This window comes from Brugia malayi (assembly GCF_000002995.4).
Source record: "Brugia malayi strain FR3 genome assembly, contig: Bm_v4_ChrX_scaffold_001, whole genome shotgun sequence".
NCBI lineage: Eukaryota > Metazoa > Nematoda > Chromadorea > Rhabditida > Onchocercidae > Brugia > Brugia malayi.
In genome coordinates this window covers 18,009,245-18,032,279 of record NW_025062479.1, presented here as the reverse complement: position 1 = coordinate 18,032,279, position 23,035 = coordinate 18,009,245, and the positions used below count along the sequence as shown (strand labels likewise).

General features: G+C 32.6%; 2 protein-coding genes across 3 annotated transcripts; one reads left to right on the top strand and one right to left on the bottom strand.

Moving 5' to 3' along the window:
* Window positions 1-1,103: 1,103 nt before the first annotated feature.
* On the bottom strand, window positions 1,104-1,797 carry Bm9564 (Uncharacterized protein; the record flags this gene model as incomplete). The annotated part of the gene is made up of 2 exons (XM_043075266.1): window positions 1,104-1,201; window positions 1,695-1,797. The coding sequence occupies 2 exons, from the start codon at window positions 1,795-1,797 to the stop codon at window positions 1,104-1,106; spliced, it is 201 nt and encodes a 66-aa protein (XP_042931200.1).
* A 4,478-nt stretch (window positions 1,798-6,275) lies between these two features.
* Window positions 6,276-22,527, top strand: Bma-dve-1 (Uncharacterized protein; the record flags this gene model as incomplete). Of its 2 annotated transcripts, XM_043075265.1 has the most annotated exons (9): window positions 6,276-6,456; window positions 11,592-11,718; window positions 15,011-15,128; window positions 15,381-15,496; window positions 19,762-19,959; window positions 20,923-21,094; window positions 21,437-21,535; window positions 21,675-21,944; window positions 22,375-22,527. In XM_043075265.1, 9 exons carry the CDS (start codon window positions 6,276-6,278, stop codon window positions 22,525-22,527), a joined length of 1,434 nt encoding a protein of 477 aa, XP_042931199.1. The 2 variants fall into 2 exon arrangements, with proteins under 2 accessions (XP_042931199.1, XP_001898068.1); XM_001898033.1 differs by lacking the exons at window positions 6,276-6,456; window positions 11,592-11,718; window positions 15,011-15,128; window positions 15,381-15,496 and having other exon boundaries at window positions 19,862-19,959.
* Between the last annotated feature and the right edge of the window lie 508 nt (window positions 22,528-23,035).

Here is a 23,035-nt window from a genome sequence, read left to right as displayed (position 1 = left end):
TTAGAACAAGTTACTGTGTTGTAGTGTTTTTATTCCTCCTAATATTTAAATGGAAGGAACAGACATATATATGTAAATGCAGCTGGTCTTATATTTTAAAATAAAACAATGAAGAGAACAAAAGAAAAACAATTAATATAATAAAAAGTCTTTATTTCGTCGATGTCCTAAAATCAGTCATAGAAAGAATAAGTACAGGTTCATGATAACAACGTCCTGATAATGCCATACATCCCAAAAGTGTTAATTGATAGCAGTGCTGTAATATGTAGTCAGTTAAATTCAGGCGGAGCAAAACTAAAATATTTCTAATTCGAGATTGTGATTTCGAAAGTAGATGGATGAGTTTTGGAATCAGTGAAGAGCTGATGAGAGCACATCCGCGAGATTATATTGTGACAATTAAATTAGCAGTGTATTGATCTTGCTATACTATCCAATAGTATTTGAAATACACGGAGGATATAATATAACAGAGCTTTTAATATTTGCATTAAAAAATTTTATCTATCTTTAGATGATGGCGATCCTTAGTGAAAGATTAACTTCTAGAATTTCAATTTCCAAATCACTTCTATCGTTAACAATTGTATTTTTAGGAAATATCATAGGACAGGTTGGACAAGCATGTATGTACATGATGATCAGTGGTAGCAAGCAGTTCTGCAATCAACTGTTTACTTTTGGAGAAGCTTTCAGGCGTCGGCATTGCTCTCCACTACTTTTTGTCCATATCAGCATCGATAACTGCTTTTCCTTCCCTGATATATTCATCAGCAACACTAACACCATCACTATCACCATCATCACTATTATCATCATCATTATTATTATCATCATCATTATCGTCATCATCATCGTTGAGCAGGCACTAGAGCGAGACACTCATCATCCGTACACATGCACAGACATGTACACACACATACCCGAACACACATAGACATGCATGTATATTCACTCATTCGTAATCAATATGCCCAAAACAAGGGTGGAGTTCTGAATTTCGGGGATTTATAGCAAAGCGGAGGAAGAGGGAATCAAGGGCGGAGGAAGAATTAAAATGCAACAAATTCCACACCAATATGTTGAGCTCTCTACACAGTTTAATTTATGGTCGCTAAGCTGCTTGCTACTGCTATTTCATTGCTGGTACTGGTGCAGGTGCGAATAGATTCGGTAGTTCCACATAGCAAGGATATTCCTGAAAATAAGGGATTATCATTATCATGTTGTTGTTGTTGGTGTTATTACTATTATAATACTGCCACCACTGCTCTTGCTGTACATACCTGTTTCAACAGGTATCACAAAATAATTCCTGTACCGTAATTGTCCTGTGAACTCTGTAGAAATGCTGTTATTAACAACCATTCATGGCTCAGTTGTCTCACATAAATCTTGTTATATTTTTGAAGTACGGATGTAAAGGAAGGTGAGCTGATAATAGCAAAAGCTTGTTTTTACGAATATTCCTTTTACTTTTCAGCATCTATTTAAGAATTGAATTGAACTGCACTGCTAATAAATGTGAGATTAGGACATGGCAAATGTATAAACAAGCGTATTATGGATTGCATTTAGAAACCATCAGCTCTTTTCAGAATTAATGAGCCAGAACTAACATGTATTAATTAATTCCTGTAAAATAGATAATTTTTGTCCGGTAATTAAGTCAATTAATTGACTAAATTTACCAGGTTTCAATGGTGCTGCTATCAGCTGTTCGAACGAACACTGAATTTCTGAATATTTTGATGATGATGATTGACACTTTTGGTTGCTGTACCAAATTTTCATGCTACAAATATATTTTTTAACGAATAACAGGAGCTATTCGGAGAGAAAAAGAACAGCACAATGCAAATAGCTATAATTCAGCAAAATTTCTTCTCATTTTTATTAGAAAAGTGTTTTTTTTTTAAAAAAAAAAAAAAAAAAAAAAAAAAAAAACGTGATCTGGATTTGTTACTTCTACAAGTCATCGTCATTGACTTTTCTTAAGAATTAGTTCGGACCAAAACTTGATTTTTATTTATTATGTTATTTTCTTTTCCTGTTTTTAATCAACCTTCATGATATATGAACTATCACTGATACTTTTTTCCTCTCACATCATTGCATTCTATTCCTTGCATATTGAATAGAAATTGTAGGGTAGGACTAACTGGTAGCTACTGCCTTATACATTATAGTAAACTAGGATAGTTTCTAAAATTGCTAATTACCAGTCATTCATTTTTTGTTTAAAATGATAGAAATTACTATATACAAGAATCTGCACATTCCTCACACTATTTCGGACAATAAAACAAGAAAAAAAAACAGAACTTAAAAAGTTAAGTTGCTAACAAACTCGCATAGATATCGACCTAGCAAATTCACCTCAAATTTCAAGTCTATTAAAAGAGACAAATGAGGAAATAATCAATGTTCGTGAAATTTTCTGTGGTGGGTTTATTATTTGTTTTGACAAGGTGGTAATCATAAAATTATGTATCTTATCAAGATACTACATAAATTACTAGAACAGGTGGACATACCGGATTATTATTATTCAGAAATGATGCACAAGTGGAAATAGTTTTTGTTCAGTTCTGGATACAGATGTATTGAACAAAAAAATGAATATTATAAATCTTAGTGTAAGCGAAGAGAAAGTTTTATGATCTTTTCAGTGACACCATACGCATACACATTGACATTCACTTCGATTGCACAACCAAACAAACAAGTGCAAAGATAAATCTTCGACCAAAAAAAAATCTTTTATCACAGCAAGACGGTATTATTATCAATGATATAATTATTTGTAATACTTTAGTTCTCACTACTGTTTTTCTGACCAAAATTGTCATGTTATAGCATTTTCTTATAACTCAAGAAAGCTGTCACAACCCAAGACTTATCGCAATTTTTACCATTAACAAAAATTTTCTGCAAGAAGACAATTTTGCAATGTTTGATTACATTAATTGCTCATCTGCTTGTTTTCAGCATAATATCCTTACTAACTGATTCTATCATTAGCATTAGTGTTATTATTATTAGTGTTATTGTCACTGTTTTTGAGAGCACTACTAATGTCACAGTTAGCAATCAATTATTATGTTGAAGTAAATAAACATAATTTCTTGAAAACTTCATCGTTTATTTTCAATATCTATTTTGTAAAATTAAATATCGTTGGAGTAATCGCTAAAAATTGTTCGTTGTTTTCACTAAGGATATTAGCATCATTATTACATTATCGTTATCGCTATCGTGCTATTATTATTACCACCAACAACATAATCTTTTGGTTGGCAGTAACGAAGAAAGTGTCGCATGCGTATGTGTGCGCACCTGCAAGAAGCGGCTTTCACCTTTATTTCCTTTTCGATTTCCACTTCTTCCTTTTCATCGTCTTCAAAAATTTGTTCCAATCCGCTAAAACCAGTTATGATTTGTCGCCCACTACTACTCCTACTTATCTGTACCTTTTTTGGTTGTTTGGTGATGGAGTGTAGCAAGGAGGGTCTTCTCTTCTACCTTCATTTTCACATCTCTCTCTTTCATTTTAGCTCTGTAGCTGCTCTTCAACCTTTTTTGAAATACTTTCTTCTTCATCCTTCCACAACAACAACAACAACAACAACAAAAGCAGCAATAGCAGCAGCAGCAGTGACAACCCTAAATGCTTCCACATCACCTTCACCAATGTCATCCCATAGCACGACAACAGGTGAAAGTTACATAAATGCTAACGTTTACTGTCAAAAATTCGATTTCTAATTAGTTCTTGTGATTTTTTAAAATATTTTCCTACTCTGCTGTGTATGGTGCAATTGATGAAGAGATCGTATGAAATTGAAGGGGATAGTGGTGGTGATATCGTAACACAGTGAAGAGTGTAGTTGATAGTATTTATATCGAAAATTCAGCAAGGCAGACCTGGCTTCGTTAAAGTCTTCATTAGTAACATTAGCGCATAACTTCTTTTCACAAGCTATGAAATGAAATGAACCGTTTAAATAAACATATCTCTCGAATTCATGCATAATTTTCAGATCTTTAAATGAAGTGCGAATCCAATGACACTCTTTACTAGATCAACAACTGGAATTATTAATGTCAAATGTTAGTAATGATCTACAGTAAACGGATACCATAAAATCTAGCAGTTGGCCAAAGTACGGTAGCAAAGGAGATGCAATGATGGCTCCCATTAAGCTCCTAACAGCCGCTCGTATCCTCAAAACTGCAAACAAATCCATATCAGTCGTATGAGGGCGTGGCCCTTATCCGACGGTATCTTTGAGGCCTGAAGCTGCTCAGGGCGGAGCCTTGAAAGACGGATGGCTGCACTGACTACAGATAGATATGCATCGCTCCCCAGTTCTATCTATCCTTGATTTAATCAGACAGTCAGTGGGCAGATGGCTCACTTGACAGAGAGGGAGGGAGTCAGTGATCACCGTCTCGGATAGGGTAGAGCTGCTGCTGCTACTGCTGCTGCTACTACTGCTGCTGCTGCTGCTATGGTGGTGACAGTGATGATGGCGGTGACGATAACGGTGATGGTGAGGTGATGATGTTTCCTTCCTCTCATCCATTTGCTTACCTGTGATAGGCGCTGATAACGTAATGATATGCCATCCATCCATCCACTCATTCATCCAATCATTGATTTATTTTGGCCATCCCTCACGATCATTCTTATCAGCACTAACAGCAGCACCTGCTTAACTCCCACTAGATCGGTTTCCTTTTTAATAATAACTACTTTCGTCCATACCGTTTCTCTTCTTAATTCTTGGTCAACAACAAACTACTCTAGATTATGTCTAACAGATGACCCGCTATTGCACAATGATAGTATTATTTTTAGTAAAAAAATAAAAAACCTGATCTAAAATTAGCAGAATTAGTCTGGTTTAATTCTTGAAAAAAAAAAAAACATGGTAATTCAAAACGTTTTTCTGAGTATCTGATTCTGGACAGCGTGATTTTACTTCGTTAAACCTTTTATTGCCGAATGATTTCAATTTCATTCAATTGAAATGAAAAAATTTACTTTTTCCAGCTTTCATTCCAATAACTGTTGATGTTTAATTAAATTTTATTTTGTTTTGAGGATACTAATTTAAAAAGAATTATATTAGGAAAGAATCTGATTGTTTTTTAGCCGTAAATCATCATCGGTTTTATAACTCACTAGGCTGATCGGACCACCTTTGTGTCATGCCATCGGGCTTCTTTAATTACTAGGCAATGATAAACACATTACCCAAGACACGGATAATTTTTTTTCCGTTTTTGTTAAGAATGAAGCACATACGAAAAATTTTCACTGTACACAGCAATCGCCTTTCTTTTTCTTATTGCCAATTATTATACTACTATAATTCGCTAAACTTTTAGTAATTGCTTAATGACAATTTTTATTAAAAATAAGAAATGATTAAGAAATGAGACTATGTTTAGGAATCAAAGACATTAAGTTTTTGTTTTATTTTTCGTCACTATTTTAAGCTATTTTAATTACTTGAACTTCTGTAATAATATTTTCATTGTTTTTGTTTCTCTGACTTTTGAAAAATTTTTTCGAGTTTTATTTTTATCTTTAAGTGATCTACAATTTGCTATCCTGAATTTTTACAATAATATTTTCATTGCTGGGAAGTTACCGCAGAACTTATTATTATTACGGGACGAATTAAAATACATCTTGTGAGCTATGGAATAACAAATCACTGTTCGATGCATTTCAGGACGACTAACCGAGAAGGCGGACTAAAACTATATTAACTGTTGTCAACACTAGTGATACCGCAGAACCCGTCAGTCTCTAGTCCTTATTTAACTTCTGTTTCCGATCGAAAATTTGAACTATTTCTACACTTTTCTTCTTTTCTCCCTTTAAATATATTGTCCCAAACAAGTAAGTCGCACGGTGTTTTCTCATTGATTAATACTCATATTGAATTTAAATTCCCATCCAGAAACCTCAATAAACCCTATAGGTAGAAGTTTTCTAAAATTGTCTTGGATAGGAGATGAAAATATGACTTCATTTCTACTTTTTCATTATATTCTTTTATTCAAGGACTGAAGTCATTGATTTTCTCTATGATCAATGATCCGAACTAATAGTTCCAAATATTGAGTTCAGTCTCTAATAGTTGTCTAACTTTTTCCCGAACCTTTACTTTGCTTAATTAATATTTGCATTTCTAGAAAGAGCTGGATTTCCCGTGGGCTACTCAAAAGGATTTAGAATCCCGCTTGATATGAGTATGTTCCCGGTGCGCGTTGTAGTGGAATCGGTTCGACCACAACAATGCCTCACTTGCGCACGTGATGGTCATATGCTTGTCGATTCTTATGCAATTGTTTCCGGTGCGACTTTGCTCAGTCAGCTGGTCGATACAGTGCTTAGTGCTTTAGGCATGCCACAATTGGCCGTCAATTCAAAAGGTTGATCTTTTGACTTTATTTATACTTTAATTCAGCTTTCGAAACGTTTTAGTCACTGATAAAGTTTTTAAATAGTTTCAAAAAGTGTATAGCAAAATCCTACTGATTGATGTTCAGAATCTCCAAACATTGTGACGATGTAACATCCTTTGTTTTAAATATATTTTATTCTTTGCTACTTCTTTAAGCAATCATTTAAATTAGGCTTATCTGTATTATCCTTACTACTGCTTAAATCCAAGCCAGAAACTACATCTCCTGGTAGTAACAGTAGCAGGCTGCGATTTGTGTTGGGCAATACTAATCCCCTAAAAGAAGCTAAAGGCTATTATATTCGTTTGTCGTCTCTCTTTCGAAAATAATTGAAGCGCAGATTAACTAGGATTTCGATTTCTCTCCCAAAATTAAGTGTCAATCAACGACTACATATATTTTCTTTTTCATTTAGCTTATAATAAATGGTAGTTTTGCATTTTCAGCTAATTTTTTGATATGAGCAAAAATTCCGCATAATGAAAAGACAGGGAAGCAGCAGGGGAGAAGGTAAAGGAAATTCGATGTTACTATTGCTCTTTTTGAGATTTACTGTTATTGACTAATTACTAATTCATTTGTTGATCCCTCTCTAAACAATATTTTTCTCATTTTTTTGCAAATTTTCATATCTCATCTTTACTTTAATTAATTAAGATAGCTACAAAATAACTGTAGTTCTTTTAGATATTTTGCAGTACAAAAATCAGATTTCAGCACATTTTTAACTTTTATAATTTTTTATAACTTTTAAAAAAGAACTGTTTACTTACTCATTAATTAATTTAAATTCATTGTCACCCTTTCATCTGGAGTGAATGTATAGCTAAACATCCAACCACAAATTTTGAGTTGAAGTATTATTTAGGCTATAACATGAGGAGACGTCAAAGTAGTCAGCCATTCACTGATCCAATCCTAATCGTTGTAATTATCTTGATCAGCACGATCGTTTACTGTTGCCATTATAACGGTACAGTCATTCTTCAATCTGTTACTCCGTCGGTCAATAAATTAGACGATGAATCCATTTTCTATTTTTCGATATCGAAAGTTAGTGAAAATTCTTGGAAACGCCCTTGAAAACTTCGCTGCTGTGGTTGCTGTAGAAAAAGATGAGATCTATGTATTATGTTTATCGATCTCATTGCTTAACGCTACAGAACAGGTATATTAGTTCCTACCGTCCCTCTGTGCATCATCCAATTTGGAATTTTTATAAAACTCCGTCGTGGCCGTCGTTATCTGGTCGACGTTGTCATTGTTTGGGCTAGACTCAGGTTTGCTTTTGAAGAGGGAAAGGAGGATGGAGAGAAGAAGGAGGAAGAAGGGAGAGAAGACGACAGCCATGCAGACTTATTCATTTTTCAAGGTGAGCCAGGCGATTTCCGCGATCTGAGATGATGATAAAGTCGAAGTGACAAGCACTACGCATACTACCCGACTTATCCTTGAATTTGCTTTTTGTAGAACGAAAGATGGGCAGGAGACTGGGAGAGAATGAGTGAAACTGAGAGAGAGGGAGAGAAAGATGTCGAGAGAGAGGATACAACGATTCGGTTGAAAATTCTTTCCCAAATTAACAAAGTCCTAATATCATATATGGCTAAGGAGTTAACACAAGCTTCATAACTTTTGATTGTGGAGAGGGGACGAGGGAGTGGAAAGGGGCTGAAAGCTATTAATAAAAATAATGGATGCGATCAATGTATTTCCTTGAAGCTTGATTTTTTGTAAATATTAAACTAAACTATAAAGAGTCACTTGGCAAAAGTGCTGAACGAAGAGCTTGTCACATGTATAGAAACTAATGATAATTGTGGAAATAACTTTCGTATATACAAAAGAACTGATAGAATTAAGGTTAGTTATAAAAAAATGATTTTATTCTCTCTCAGTAGATCATAGATCATCTATTATTTATCACTGATTCTCATAAAATGAGTCAAATTTGCTACAAATCATTTACAAAACCTTCTGCAAACTTCACACTACAGTTAATTCAGAAATCCGTGAAATGACTAGCTTCTACTCATTTTATATTCGTTGTTGGTATATGGTATTACCATCTCTCTAATTTCTATTTCAGTAATTTAATTCACGAGAACTTACATAAATTTATATGTGCTCCTTAACTATTTAATTTAATTTCATAATCTCATGACATTTTTAACTGCAAAGAATTTGCAGGAGTAAGTAAGAGATTGAAAAATGATTCAAAATATCTTTTTTCTTATACTGCGTTTATATCTTCAATCCTATCGGCGGCTTCACCTTGGTATCGACAGTGTTCTGCCATTTTTGTCAAGGTCGCTTGCTCTTTGTGGAATTGTAAAGAAAAAACGCTTTTGGAAATATGAGTTGGAAAAATTCTAAAAATTTCATTTTGCATTTCATCCTTTCTAAAAATCTCATGCAAGCTGGATATAACTAGATATCAGAAAACGGAACAGAAAACAAGAGGAATAACCTAATTTTACTCCTCATATTAAATTTCTTATTAACTTTTTAGGATTAATTTTAATAGTAATTACTGAACGGAGACTCTTGTATGACCTTCCTAGCATACCTTCCATTTTCAATCAGTTCTTTTGCATCTTAATATACCTGTCAATCACTGATCATATCCTTTCTTGCCACCCTATCTTCCTGCTCTTCCTTCTCCTTATTAAAAGTGGATTTATTGTTGCTAATTATTTTTGACATATTCACCAAGAATTGAATGTTTATCTCACTTCTTTCACTTTCTATCTTTATCTACGTTGTAAAAATGCTGTATAGATACTATTTTATTACACCATAGTCTATTCGATCAACCATTAAAAGGATGGATCAAACGTATATATCCTAATTACAATATAGTTTCACTACACTTTGTCTTTAAAAATCGCAAAGAATTTTGAACTTTTGCTATCATCTAAAATCCTAAAATGTTATGGTGACAGGAAAAGTTCAAAAAAAAACCTTGGATAAAGAACTGTAAAATATTTTAGAACCACTGAAAGAAAATCAAACAATTTTCCTAAATTCACAGCCGATAGCATTCCAGGATATTTTAAGGGAATCTTTTGTCACATATGCAAATACAGAAGTATTAACTTATTGTACAACTAATAATTTTCAACTTTCATTAGGATAAGTTATAGGTAATCTAGCATTACGTAATACTTATCATCATTTTTCTGTTGAATGAGATACGCCATTCAGATCAGGAGAGCGTTGTTGTCAATACACCTTGAATTTTTATTGCTTCACCTAACGATGACGAACATCGTTGCGATTTGAAAATAAGGAAAGTGGACCTGTTTTTGTGGTTTTTTGGAAAATTTTGGTGAAAGTAGAGAAAAAAGTGATATCAAGGACGATGCTGAGAAGAGTTCCGGTAAAAAGGTGTTGTTTTCTCTGAAGTGCTTATTCCAGAATGGCAAGAGGGAAGAGAGAGGGTAATTGATAGAGTGCTTATTCCTTAAAACAAGTTATTAATTGAAATGAGATGGAGACATGGAAGAGCAGAAAAACCGGGGCAGGGATACGGCAGCGAAATATATCTTAGTAGTAAAGGAAGCTCTTCAATGTGAACGAGAAAAAATACCGTCACACATCAAAACCACAAAGTGACTGCAAAATCATAGGTCTTAACAAAGTAACGTCGTATCTTTCTCCTTTCTATTTTTTTCTTTTATTATAAATGCAATGCTGAGATCCTTAAACAGAACAAAATAATTTTTTTTTTAATTTCCAACACGAAACGTATCATATTATTCACTTCGTCTTTTCCTGTCGTCCGGCAGAGCGCATTAACATTAATATTTAGTAGAGGAGAATGAAAATCCAGAAGAAACTGGTTTTTTTAATCTTCATAAGTCTTGCATAACTCAACCCGAACAACAACTGGTTAGCAACAGCCATGCATTGCTTTGTAAATTCGAAAATTGGAAATTGCTGTCTATTTCATTGCTCCTACTTTTTCTTTCAAGATAAAGAATACAGGTACATTCAAGGCTATTATTGGACTGATTAAAGCAGTGCTTTAATCCTAGTGATTCTTGAAGTTCCACTTATAAAGACTGAAATAAAATTTTGAAAATCTAGCTTCAAAGAAAAAATGAATTAGTTGAAGAAAACGAAGGAAAATAATTCAAATTTTTTTTTGCTGTGTCACGTTCACTCTGTTTTGAATGAATTCGAAATCCAAATTAAGCTTCAATTGCCTTACAGGCGGAAATTCCTTTGTTTTCTGTCTTCTCAAAAATTTGAATTCTGGATGGTGTCCTTTACTAAATAATAAGCTAAAAAGCATTGATTTATGTGATAATGTTTTAACAATTTAATAATTAATTAAAAACAAAAAAATACTAAGTATATGCAAGTTGTGTCAGGAATTTTTGCTCTGTTAAAGATTAGCACTTTATTCGTTTAAAAATGGAATTAGTGAATTGATAGCAGTAAGTGTAATGCTCAACTTTCTGCAAACAAATTTTTAAGCAAGGCAAGCTATAAGATAGAAAAGCATTATTAAATCTACTAACTGATAAGAAGGAGCTAGAGGATGGATCGGCTTCTAGTTATGTGTCGTTATAAGATGGATGGATGGATGATCATAGTGGTGGTAATAGTAATAATGACTGTATTAATTGCGATAAGCTGATAGAAATTGAATAATGACGTGATCTAATCATCAATCCTACAAAAACATACAAACTACTGTATCTAGTTCACCACCTTACAAGAAGACAAACATTCCATTTGGACGAGTTGATGAAGAGGATGCGAGCTGAACCGAAAAGTAAGCTTTGGATCAAACATGTTATTGTTTGCTATTAGACATACTATTTTGCTGACATAGTGTGAAATTATTTGATAAACACACTGAGATTTTTATCATTTATTGACTTGGTAAAGTGCTTTCAAGTGAGTGATATCGATTACGATTTTGTAATCAAAGATAAAACAAATAACATCCTTCATATTTCCTTGTTTCTGCATTTAGCAGTGTCTTCCAGATAGAGTACAGTTGACCAAGTTGTTCCTACAACTTAGTGCAATCAATGACGTCTAATTCTATAATTTTTAATTAGAAAGCAAAGATATCAATATTGCAGGCTTGGTACAGGTAGCAAATTGGAAAGCGTTGCCATTCGATCAGATTACGGATAATTTAGACGATACGGTGGAATCATTGCTCAAAGATATCAGCAACCATATTACTCTTAAAATTTTAACTAAACAGTTCGTCATTTTTATTTTGAATTCTTGAACAAAATTTTAAAAATACCCAATTTATGTATTACTGCAGCACATTTCTGCCCGAGCTCTATCGTTATTATTTTAATAGAACCAAAAATGAGGCAGGCACATTGAGAAAAGCTTAGCTCAATGAGACATGATTTTTTCTTGCTCTTTAAAGTTTGCCCTCCAGAAAAGTGAAGAGTAATTTGGACTTCGATGCTGTCTGACCAGATCTTCAATTGAACGGGAATAGCATAACACCAGTTAAATTTTAATTCATGGGAAGTTGATCATAGATCATAGAGAGGTTATTAATGATAGCATCTTAGCTACAAAGTCAGTAATTACTTTTAATTGAAGTTCCAGTTTGAGAAGTTTAAGCTAAAAAGCGCTGTTAATACTAGAAGGAAATGAAATGCCAGCTCTAAATTTATGGTTTTGATAGGAATTTCTGAATTGCTTAAAACATCTATTTGCGAAAGGACATAGGTGACATTTGTTTCCGTTTAAAGGGATGACAGAAAGGAGTTTTATTATGAGTGGCTCAACGACTGGCTTACGTTAGTTCAGTGAGCAGGAAGAAATATCCCAAGAGCAGAGCAGAGCAAAGCACCACGGAAAGGGAAGACAAGGAAAGGTATGTTAGAGAGGGAAAAGGAGAGATAAGCCGTGTCAGCTAATTTTCATGTGAGTCACCCACCCAGCATACCTCCATAAAGCTTTCTTCATCGCCGTGCACAAAAATCAGATCAAACGGTTCATTTTTACTGGTCGAAACTTAGAAGTTCTTTTAATAGCACTTTTATCCGATTAGGGACAAACAGATAAAAGTGATCTGTTCACTCCATAAGAGAGCAGAACGAGGACATCTATCTATCTATCTATCTATCTATCTATCTATCTATCTATCTATCTATCTATCTATCTATCTATCTATCTATCTATCTATCTATCTATCTATCTATCTATCTATCTATGTATCTATCTATCTATCTATCTATCTATCTATCTATCTATCTATCTATCTATGTATCTATCTATCTATCTATCTATCTATCTATCTATCTATCTATCTATCTATCTATATCTATCTATCTATCTATCTATCTATCTATCTATCTATCTATCTATCTATCTATCTATCTATCTATCTATCTAATCTATCTATCTATCTAATCTATCTATCTATCTATCTATCTAATCTATCTAATCTATCTAATCTATCTAATCTATCTAATCTATCTAATCTATCTAATCTATCTAATCTATCTAATCTATCTAATCTATCTAATCTATCTAATCTATCTAATCTATCTAATCTATCTAATCTATCTAATCTATCTAATCTATCTAATCTATCTAATCTATCTAATCTATCTAATCTATCTAATCTATCTAATCTATCTAATCTATCTAATCTATCTAATCTATCTAATCTATCTAATCTATCTAATCTATCTAATCTATCTAATCTATCTAATCTATCTAATCTATCTAATCTAATCTATCTAATCTATCTAATCTATCTAATCTATCTAATCTATCTAATCTATCTAATCTATCTAATCTATCTAATCTATCTAATCTATCTAATCTATCTAATCTATATCTAATCTATCTAATCTATCTAATCTATCTAATCTATCTAATCTATCTAATCTATCTAATCTATCTATCTATCTAATCTATCTATCTATCTATCTAATCTATCTAATCTATCTAATCTATCTAATCTATCTAATCTATCTAATCTATCTAATCTATCTAATCTATCTAATCTATCTAATCTATCTAATCTATCTAATCTAATCTATCTAATCTATCTAATCTATCTAATCTATCTAATCTATCTAATCTATCTAATCTATCTAATCTATCTAATCTATCTAATCTATCTAATCTATCTAATCTATCTAATCTATCTAATCTATCTAATCTATCTAATCTATCTAATCTATCTAATCTATCTAATCTATCTAATCTATCTAATCTATCTAATCTATCTAATCTATCTAATCTATCTAATCTATCTAATCTATCTAATCTATCTAATCTATCTAATCTATCTAATCTATCTAATCTATCTAATCTATCTAATCTATCTAATCTATCTAATCTATCTAATCTATCTATCTATCTATCTATCTATCTATCTAATCTATCTAATCTATCTAATCTATCTAATCTATCTAATCTATCTAATCTATCTAATCTATCTAATCTATCTATCTATCTATCTATCTATCTAATCTATCTAATCTATCTAATCTATCTAATCTATCTAATCTATCTATCTATCTATCTAATCTATCTAATCTATCTAATCTATCTATCTATCTATCTATCTAATCTATCTAATCTATCTAATCTATCTAATCTATCTAATCTATCTAATCTATCTAATCTATCTAATCTATCTAATCTATCTATCTATCTAATCTATCTAATCTATCTAATCTATCTATCTATCTAATCTATCTAATCTATCTAATCTATCTAATCTAATCTATCTATCTATCTAATCTATCTAATCTATCTATCTATCTAATCTATCTCTTCTTCCTGTCCTTTTTTGTCCTTTTTATTGTACACATAAACTATAGTATGCACATTCTTTATTCACACAGCAAATGCAAATATGATCGGAATAAAGACTCTCTTTGCTGAAGTCATCTCATCCCAGGAATGACAAAGCATTTATTCATTTATTTATTCATTGATTCGTTCATTCTTCTATCCACTAGCCCGCTATCACTGAAATCGCAGCGAAGAGAAATACATTGATGCCGTTTACTGCTTAAAGTATAGAGGAATTCCTTGAAAATTTGGGAATTCTTAACTATTCGGATTTTTTGAAAACTCCATAATTCATTAGTAATAATTCCAAATATGAAAAAAAAAAAAAAAAAAAAAAAAAACATCCTGGGAAAATTAGTCCTTAATTTTCTCATGCTTCTGATATTGCTTCTCAAAGTAGCACGTAATTTACAAGGTTGAAACCTTGAAAATCTCAAAAAATAATTACATCGATCGACATTTCAACTCATTTCTTACTGTAAAAAAATATATAGTGCTTTATTTTTGTTTCGAAACGGAATAAAAACAATTCAAAGTTTGTTATTAATAGAAGTGATAAAAGCATATTGTACTCAAGTAAATTGATTTGTTGATGGCTCATCTGAAACGCATTTACTTTACACATATCGTGAATCTTCCATCTAAGAAAAGAGATAAAATTTACGGAATTTTACAAATAATTGGTAATTGAAGCAAAAAGAAAGACGTGTTGCAGATCTTCAACAGATGCGTCGAGTTCACAGTGTATATCGGATCTCAGGCAACGTCTTCTCAAAGCAGCGATTTCGAAGCAGCCACACATCCTTTCTACCGTTGATAATCAACAAATTAAGGTTAATTCTCATAAACTTTTTTCACAATATTGATTTGGATATACAAAAGTATCATTATGTTGATTGATTTGCATATGAGAAGCTACTTACTTTTGGTAATGCAAATGTTCGAAGATTTTATTTGGAAATCATTGTTCTTATGAATGAAATTAGTGATGCGTGGTTTATTTTGCATGGGGTTAATCCTGATAGCTTTAATGCCTGCTTTCATAGTCTTTACTGTTTACCATCAGATAACTTTAATCCTTTCAGGATCTGATATTGCAAGTAGTAGCTGGCGATGAACCATCAATGCTCAACTTTGATCAAATCCAGGCAATTAATGAATGGTTGGAACAACTGGATGATAATCATGTCGATAGAAAAAGGTTACATTTTGTGTTGTAATTTCAAATGTGTTCTTTATTGTTTAGACTGTCACCCTGTTTGAGATCCTTAAAGCGTCTCGACCCACTGTCCAAATGGTATTTTTGTACAAGAAATTAGACCTCTTTGCCTCACAGAGTTTAATCCTTGATGAGAACAATATGTTTTTCTTATGTGACAGTCCACTTTGTAGTCGCATTTATCATTTTGTCGGTTTGCTGTGATTTTTACCTAGAAAGATTTTATCATTTCATATTAGAGTAATTTTGGAAAATTTTTGTGGGCATACTTATTGAGAAGTTGTAAGCACTTAGCAGAAGCACTTTTTTTATGCTTATTTTTGAATATTCTCCTATCGTCACTTGTACAGTAGTCCGGAAGAAGAACTGATTTCAATGATTTTTAATATCAAAAAGTTTATTTCTTGACGAAAATAATTCACAAAACTTCAACGCCTCTATAGAAGAGAAGTTTTTAAGATATGCCTATTTGTTCTTTGCAGAGTGGCGAAATCCTCATTCTTTATCTTATCTATTCCTGCTCATTCCTTGATAAGAAATGGCTTATTCTTATCAGTGCAAGAAAATATGCATCAATTATTTTAAAAAATAAATTCGTAGCTGTTAATTTTTCTTCAACTTTCCAGGATATCATTAGATATTATTTGTGACAATTTTCAATTCTTTTAATTATCTGTAGCGGTTATTATTTATTTCAAGTGATTATGCATCATAATCTCATCAAATGTCAGCATCCTGTCAAATTTTTGCAGCTGCTTCCGGTCCTAACATTTTCGCTAAGATTCACTCTGAACTAGATAGATTTAGCTCCAACGGGAAATCACACACAGAAATGAATATATAAGTAAACAAACAAATATATATATTTAAATTAACCAGTGATCATAACAAATCTCAATGCAGCTGGTTAACCGTTCATATATGATAATTTTTGAATAATTTAACGAGAATGATTCATGTCTTTTCTAAAGCTAATAAGGGTGCACTATGTATTAGAAAAGTAATGGGAAAATAGGGATCAAACAGCAGTTAAAATATGGATTTATATAAAAGAATTCTGAAAAGCCCATTCTCTGGTACTTTTCTATTAATCACAATATTTTCTTTTCATTCTGCTAATTCTCATCATTTTTTATTTTTTCTTCTAGTTTTGTAAATGTATTGGGTTAGGAGCATTCATTCGTAGTTTTTTAAGTCTATAATGCATTCTTGTCATAAAAGTTGACAAGAAAGATGGAGAAGAATGGGAGAGAGAAGAGAGAGTGGAAATTTGCGAGGATTTGATTCTAGTTTACTCTTCTAGTTTAAAGAACCTTTATTTGTACAGTATGCATTTAAGATTTAAACTTGGTCATATTTATCTTAAGGTTGCTTGCTTACTGGCCGACTAGCTTTGTAAGAGCTGAAGCTTAGCTAGTGAGAGAGCAGGAGATTAAGGCAGAGATAGATTTGTTATGTACTTAGTTGATTAGAGGAGGGTAGGAATCTTCGTGCAACTATTCATCGGATTAGAACAATGCGAAATGATGAATCTAAAGTGAAGAAATCTTCCTTCCGGTATTGTTTAGTATAAAATTTGTGTCATATGATATGCAGGTGTATATCAAGAATTCCATCTTCCTTTTCATATAGAGAGAAGATGAGTAAATGCTTTTTTATTCACTGATTTGGATGCATGTGGAATTGTTGGTGAATTAGTAGCTCTGCAAGCTTTTTACAAACTTCCATTCTCATACATTATTCCCTTCCATCTTCACAGTCATTCCTCATCATCCATAGAGAGAATGCACAAATTTATGCATCACATCCACCGTCATCGCAAGCCCACCAGTCATCTCTCAGCAGCATTTCCTTCCTCCTCGTTCCCGATCAAATACGGAAATAATCGAATTGCTTGAACAAATTTGAAAGGCTAGGGAATGACAGTATTTCTGTTGTTAACTATATAAGCATAAGCAATCACTTAGTTTTTCCTATCATCTCTTCATATTTCATCTTTGGAATATGATTTCATTGCAATTTGAAGAATGATTGTGAAAAGAGTAGTATCCTACAAAATGATTGCTTTTTGGTCCTTTTTGGTTCATTTACTTTAAAAAAGACGACCGTATACTGACTGCCTTCATGATACTACAGACTGATTTTGGTAATAAATGTCATAAATTTGCTTCTTGAAGCTTATAATTGATAATATGGAAGTAATTAATAGTCAGAAGTTTATGTGTGAAGGTGACAAACTTGAAACTTAAAGCAATATAAAAATAATATTAGCGAAATTAAGGAGGAAGGAAAAATAGATTAGTGGATGAAGAACCAATTCCCTTATGAAATTGTTCGACTTATTTCTTCCTTCGATTGCTTTTTCACCTTTTGCTTTATTTATTGAAATTTTCAGTCCAGTTTACATAATTGGGACTCTGTCTGACGAGCATTAAATCTCACTTTATGAAAATAAAAAATGGTCAATTACAAAAAAAAAAAAATCAAACATACACATTACTTTATCAATGTATTTGAGGCCATTCGAGATCTGAATTTCTAAAGATGTAAATAAGCACATGAGAGAAATATGTTTGAGATGCAGCTCAAGTTTTAGTGAAAATTAATTTGTTGCACACTACAGTTTAGAAATTGAAAAGCTACGGAGAAAGGGGTGAAATATATAAATTAGGTGCATGTATTCATTAGTGATACTTGAATTCTTTTCTGAGTCACTCGAAAACTAAATCCACTGATTCGCGAACGGATGGATAATTTCCTGCTTCTGGCTGCTTTTCACAGTGATAGTCATCGTGTCCCTTCAAGCTGCGATTGTCATCTTTCCATACCTGCTCCTCTCATTTGCTTTAGGCCAAGTTGCACAATATTTATAATCAGTTGAGGAGCGAGCGCGTTGATCACAACTTATCAATTTGCTCTGTGTATCTACTGCTGTTGCTTCGTCCTTTCACTGTACCCAGTATCGTTAACATTGCAGTAAAGGGTTAGGAGTGGGCTTCGAGCAGCGATCAACAGTGGGAAACACCGAAGTGAGCAGCAGAGGCGTATCAGCCTTTGCGATTTGCGATTGTATCGTAAAGAGAGCGATCCAACCCGACGAGACAAACAGCAACTATCTTTGGGTTTGGCGCTGCGGCAGTAATAACTTTCTTTCAGCACTAAATTTCACCATAAAAAGAAAACAAACAAAATTTCAGAGGATCATTGAAATCAAAAGGGAGGAGAGAAAGTAAAGGCACCTTATAAGGAGAAAGGGGTAAAGATGAAGTGAAAAAAGAGTTCAAAGGTACAGTCATGTAAACAATTCCTCGATGGAAATCGATTCCCATAACTTTGCAAGAAGTCCAGGATAAAAGAAAAATTCAGCGAAGCTTAATTAAGATTTGTTTCCTAATTAATCATAGTGACCTGTATCAAATCAGCGAACTTTAACGATGAAAATATACGATCAACAAACAAACATATATATAATAAATCGGTATCTAATTAGTTGACAAATAATAAATAAAACGATAAGGCGAACATAAAATAATCTTCTAAGAAAAGCCGACAAAATCAGTCATAATTTCATCCATTTCATGTGCTATTAATTGTTCACGCATTTCTGTATCAAGAGATCAAATTTAACATATCAAGTGATGCACTGGAACTGACTGTATATGAGAAATTGTTAATCTCCGAAGGGTACTATTATATTGGGAAGAGGAAGAGGAGTTTGGACAAAGTTGGGGATGAATTTATGGTCATCACCATAAATGGCTTTCTACCAAAATAAGATTATCCATTGTCGTGTGGCTATCGGTGTTTATATTGGCAGTATTCACTTTCCACATACCTTTCGTTTCTCTACATTCCACTTTGCATATTTCATGTTATATGAGGGTTAGAGAAATGAGGGACCGCTTAAACTACGAATCCAATCGCCCTCATCAAAAATAATTTTAAATTTGATACAGGAAATGATAGGATTGCCAAGAATGAATTTATGAGAGCTATAGGACTGATAAGTGGAATATAAGAAACTAGACACATAAGTATAAATATTCGCAACTGATCATCTAATCATCTAATGATAGTATGCCGATATCTTTACCTTCACACATTTCTTATTCAAATAATTACTTAAAGAGTATTTTTTCTTCAATAGAATTATTTGAATTTATTCTGCAATATAGATTCTTGAATTATCAGATATGGAGTTGCTTTAACTGCTTAGAGGAGTAACCAAATAATTGACATCGTTGCAGTCCATATATCACAAGGTTCAATCATTTGTTGGAAACGCCAAAGTTGGAACGATGGTTTCGTACCGACCCCAATCCATCCCGACAGAAACTGATTAATTATATGAACGTACTCAATGGTTCCAGTTATCGGCGGCATAATGTTAAAGTAACGTATCAGCAAATCTGTAATTGGTTTGCAAATCAACGTGCTGCTAATAGGTTCTGTATTCTTGAAGGAATTTGTGAAATATTAAATTATATTTTAGCGTTAAATTGAAGTAATTAGTTTTGACGGCTAGAATATGCCGGACACGAAATTATGCTATCATCGGAAAATGCATGCATAGTATTATTTTGAAATATCCAGCAAGTTTGGTTCTCGTTACATTTGATCGTTAGAACTAACTGTTTATGCTACTACCCTACTACCTCATCTTTTTTTCAATGACATGTCCTAGATTGGTATCTGGTGGCGGGTAGAAAAATATTTGCTGTCCCTGCAAAAATTATTTTATAGAATTTCATTATTTGGCTTCTTATTGACATATTTAGAAAATTAACAGAAGTTATCAGCTGCTCCCCATTCATTAATATTTAAATTGGAAAAAAATGACAAGGAACTGAAAGTTATTATGAGCTGATAAAAAAAAACTATCGTTTTCTATCTCACAAATTTAAGTTTCAAGTTTTTCCATGGAATTAGTTTTCTTCAATAGCCTACTTTTAATATGGTAATATCTTCCAATATAGTACTTGAAAAGCAACACTATTGATGAGGAATCATCCTTAAACTTACAGCTAGTAATGGTGCAACGGTTCAGAAGTTACTGAGGCATTATTTGAGAAAAACGTTCGATTTTGAAAGTTTGACTTTGGAAATCTTTTGAACCTATTAGTGGTATCACTGTTCGGAAAAGATCGGAATAATTCTGAAGTAACTTAACGTGGTGCAAGGACCTGATTCTATCATCACATCACAATAATTTAGATTATTTTATGAAGTGAGAGAATCTAATTTAGCATATACTTATTCACATCGCAGTAATGCTAAAAAAAAATGCCATAAAACTGAATGCAAAAAAATTTAGAATTTTTTTTTTGAACAAGTTTTGCTAGAACAGTTGTGCAATTTAATTTTGATACTAATGCTTTACTAAATTATGTCATTATAATTTTTTGTAGGAAATCACCTCAATCGAATCATACTATTGTTACACATTGTCCATTATCAGTGGGGCAGTCATCCATTTTACTTCCACCCCAGTCACATTCTAGTCCATCTGGTGAATTCCGTCCAAAATTTGATTTTAATAGTTTGTTGGACAGCAAACAAGCCAATGGAAACAGCAGTGAAGTAAGTATTTTGTTGAAATTTTGTTATTTGTATGCTTGTTGATACAAACTGATCAAATTGATTTATGAATTGTATTCGTAGAATTGTGAAAGGCAATAGAATCTGATGAATGAAGATATATGAAGCAGCTTTGTATAACTCTTATTTATGCTATGTGAGCAATTGATATGCATTTCTATATCACTTTTAAGTTACGTATACAATTCCAACATTTTGAAGCAAGAAAAAATTGGGAATGAAATAAGCGATCTGAAGTACGATGGAATATAGAATTTTTGTTTTTGTGCTGCCATATGTATAGTTAGTTGCTCTTGGTATTTCGAAGCAAATAAAACTTTTCAGCGTATCGAAGGAGGCTCAGAATCGCCGACACCGAATGATGATGTCAGTGTACATAGCGCCAGCGACTGTGGTTTTGATCAGGTTTCTGCGTTGAAACAGGTATTCTTGTTCAGAATCATAGAAAATATTTCAATCTTTTATTAACCTGTTGTGAACTTTTAGTCTTTTTTAAGCATTATATACCATTGGATATTTTGTATTAGAGAACAATATTTCTGTATTTCTTAATTTTTTGAAGGATTCTGCAACTTCATCTCCGGAAATATCTTTCGATTTAAATGGTGGTCATGCGTCAATATCGCCGAAACCAGCCGGTGGAGACACTGTTGGACATCAACAAATAACAAGCAATGGCAGTGGAAATGGTAATGGTATATCAGGACAACCACAGCAAATACAGACACCCTCGAATACAGTCGCTAGATCAAGATTAATGTTCGATCCACTCACGGAGTTGCCAGTCCTAGAGAAATGGTTTGAAGAAAATCCACATCCTACTTGGCTACAGGTAAATCTTTACGTTAGATTTGTTATTAGTATTTGTGGAAACTCTAGATATACGTTAGAGTTTAAAAACATCGGCATAGACCGCAGGTCATATTCTCGAACACATTTGTTTTTCTCTAATTCTCAGCAAAATTAGGTTACTTTAGTGTGTGATATGTTAATTATATTGTTTAGAAAAAGGGTAGCTTTTTCCACTCACTTTTGCATATTTTTAAGTTACGAAATCAAAGGCAATAGAAACGTATTGCATTCTTTCTTCAAAAGAGATGACTAACTGAAAATAAATATATAAATATTTAGCAGTTTCAACTTAAACAGTAATCTTAGAAATATAAGAATCTCGACATTTTCTGTTGTTGAGATGACTTCTGTAATTCAGTATAATTTTACCAGTAAATATTATTCTTAGCATAAACTTTTTACAACTTTAGATTGACCATTATACAGAAGCGCTGAACAGCTGTCAATATAGACAAAGTTATCCACCAATTTCAACGCACAATGTTAAAATCTGGTTCAAAAATCGACGGGCCAAATGTAAACGTATGCAGACTGGTGATTTGAATTTGAAGATGATGATTTGAGACATTTCCGCTCCATCAACTTGAAAAGAGACCGAACCATTCTAGAACTTTGCTCAGCGAATAAGATAAATGCTCTAGTATATTGCTATGTATAATAGATAGAAATGAACGTCAACAAAGCAAACAGGCCAAGTTGTTTTCATGCTTTATGATTTTCTTATGCCAATGCACTTTAAATAGCATTGTGATTTTTGCTGTTTTCGAAATATTTCCATGAAAATTTTGATAGATTGATCTTTAACTCTTATAGAAATCGCACAACTCTTTCTATAAGCCTTTTTTTACTTGTTGCTTCTGAATCAAGCATGTCTCAGTTTCTTTATTCTTGATATTTCAGCTATTTTTTTTCAAAATGTTTTATACTAGTATGTTGATACAAATCAACAAAACATAATAAAGATAGCCATATGATGAGATGGAAGGATTCGGTTTTGCATCAACAATGAAATAAGGTAAACATGAATTTTAACGTAATATGCGGACTTAAAATATGATGGAATCCTTAAAA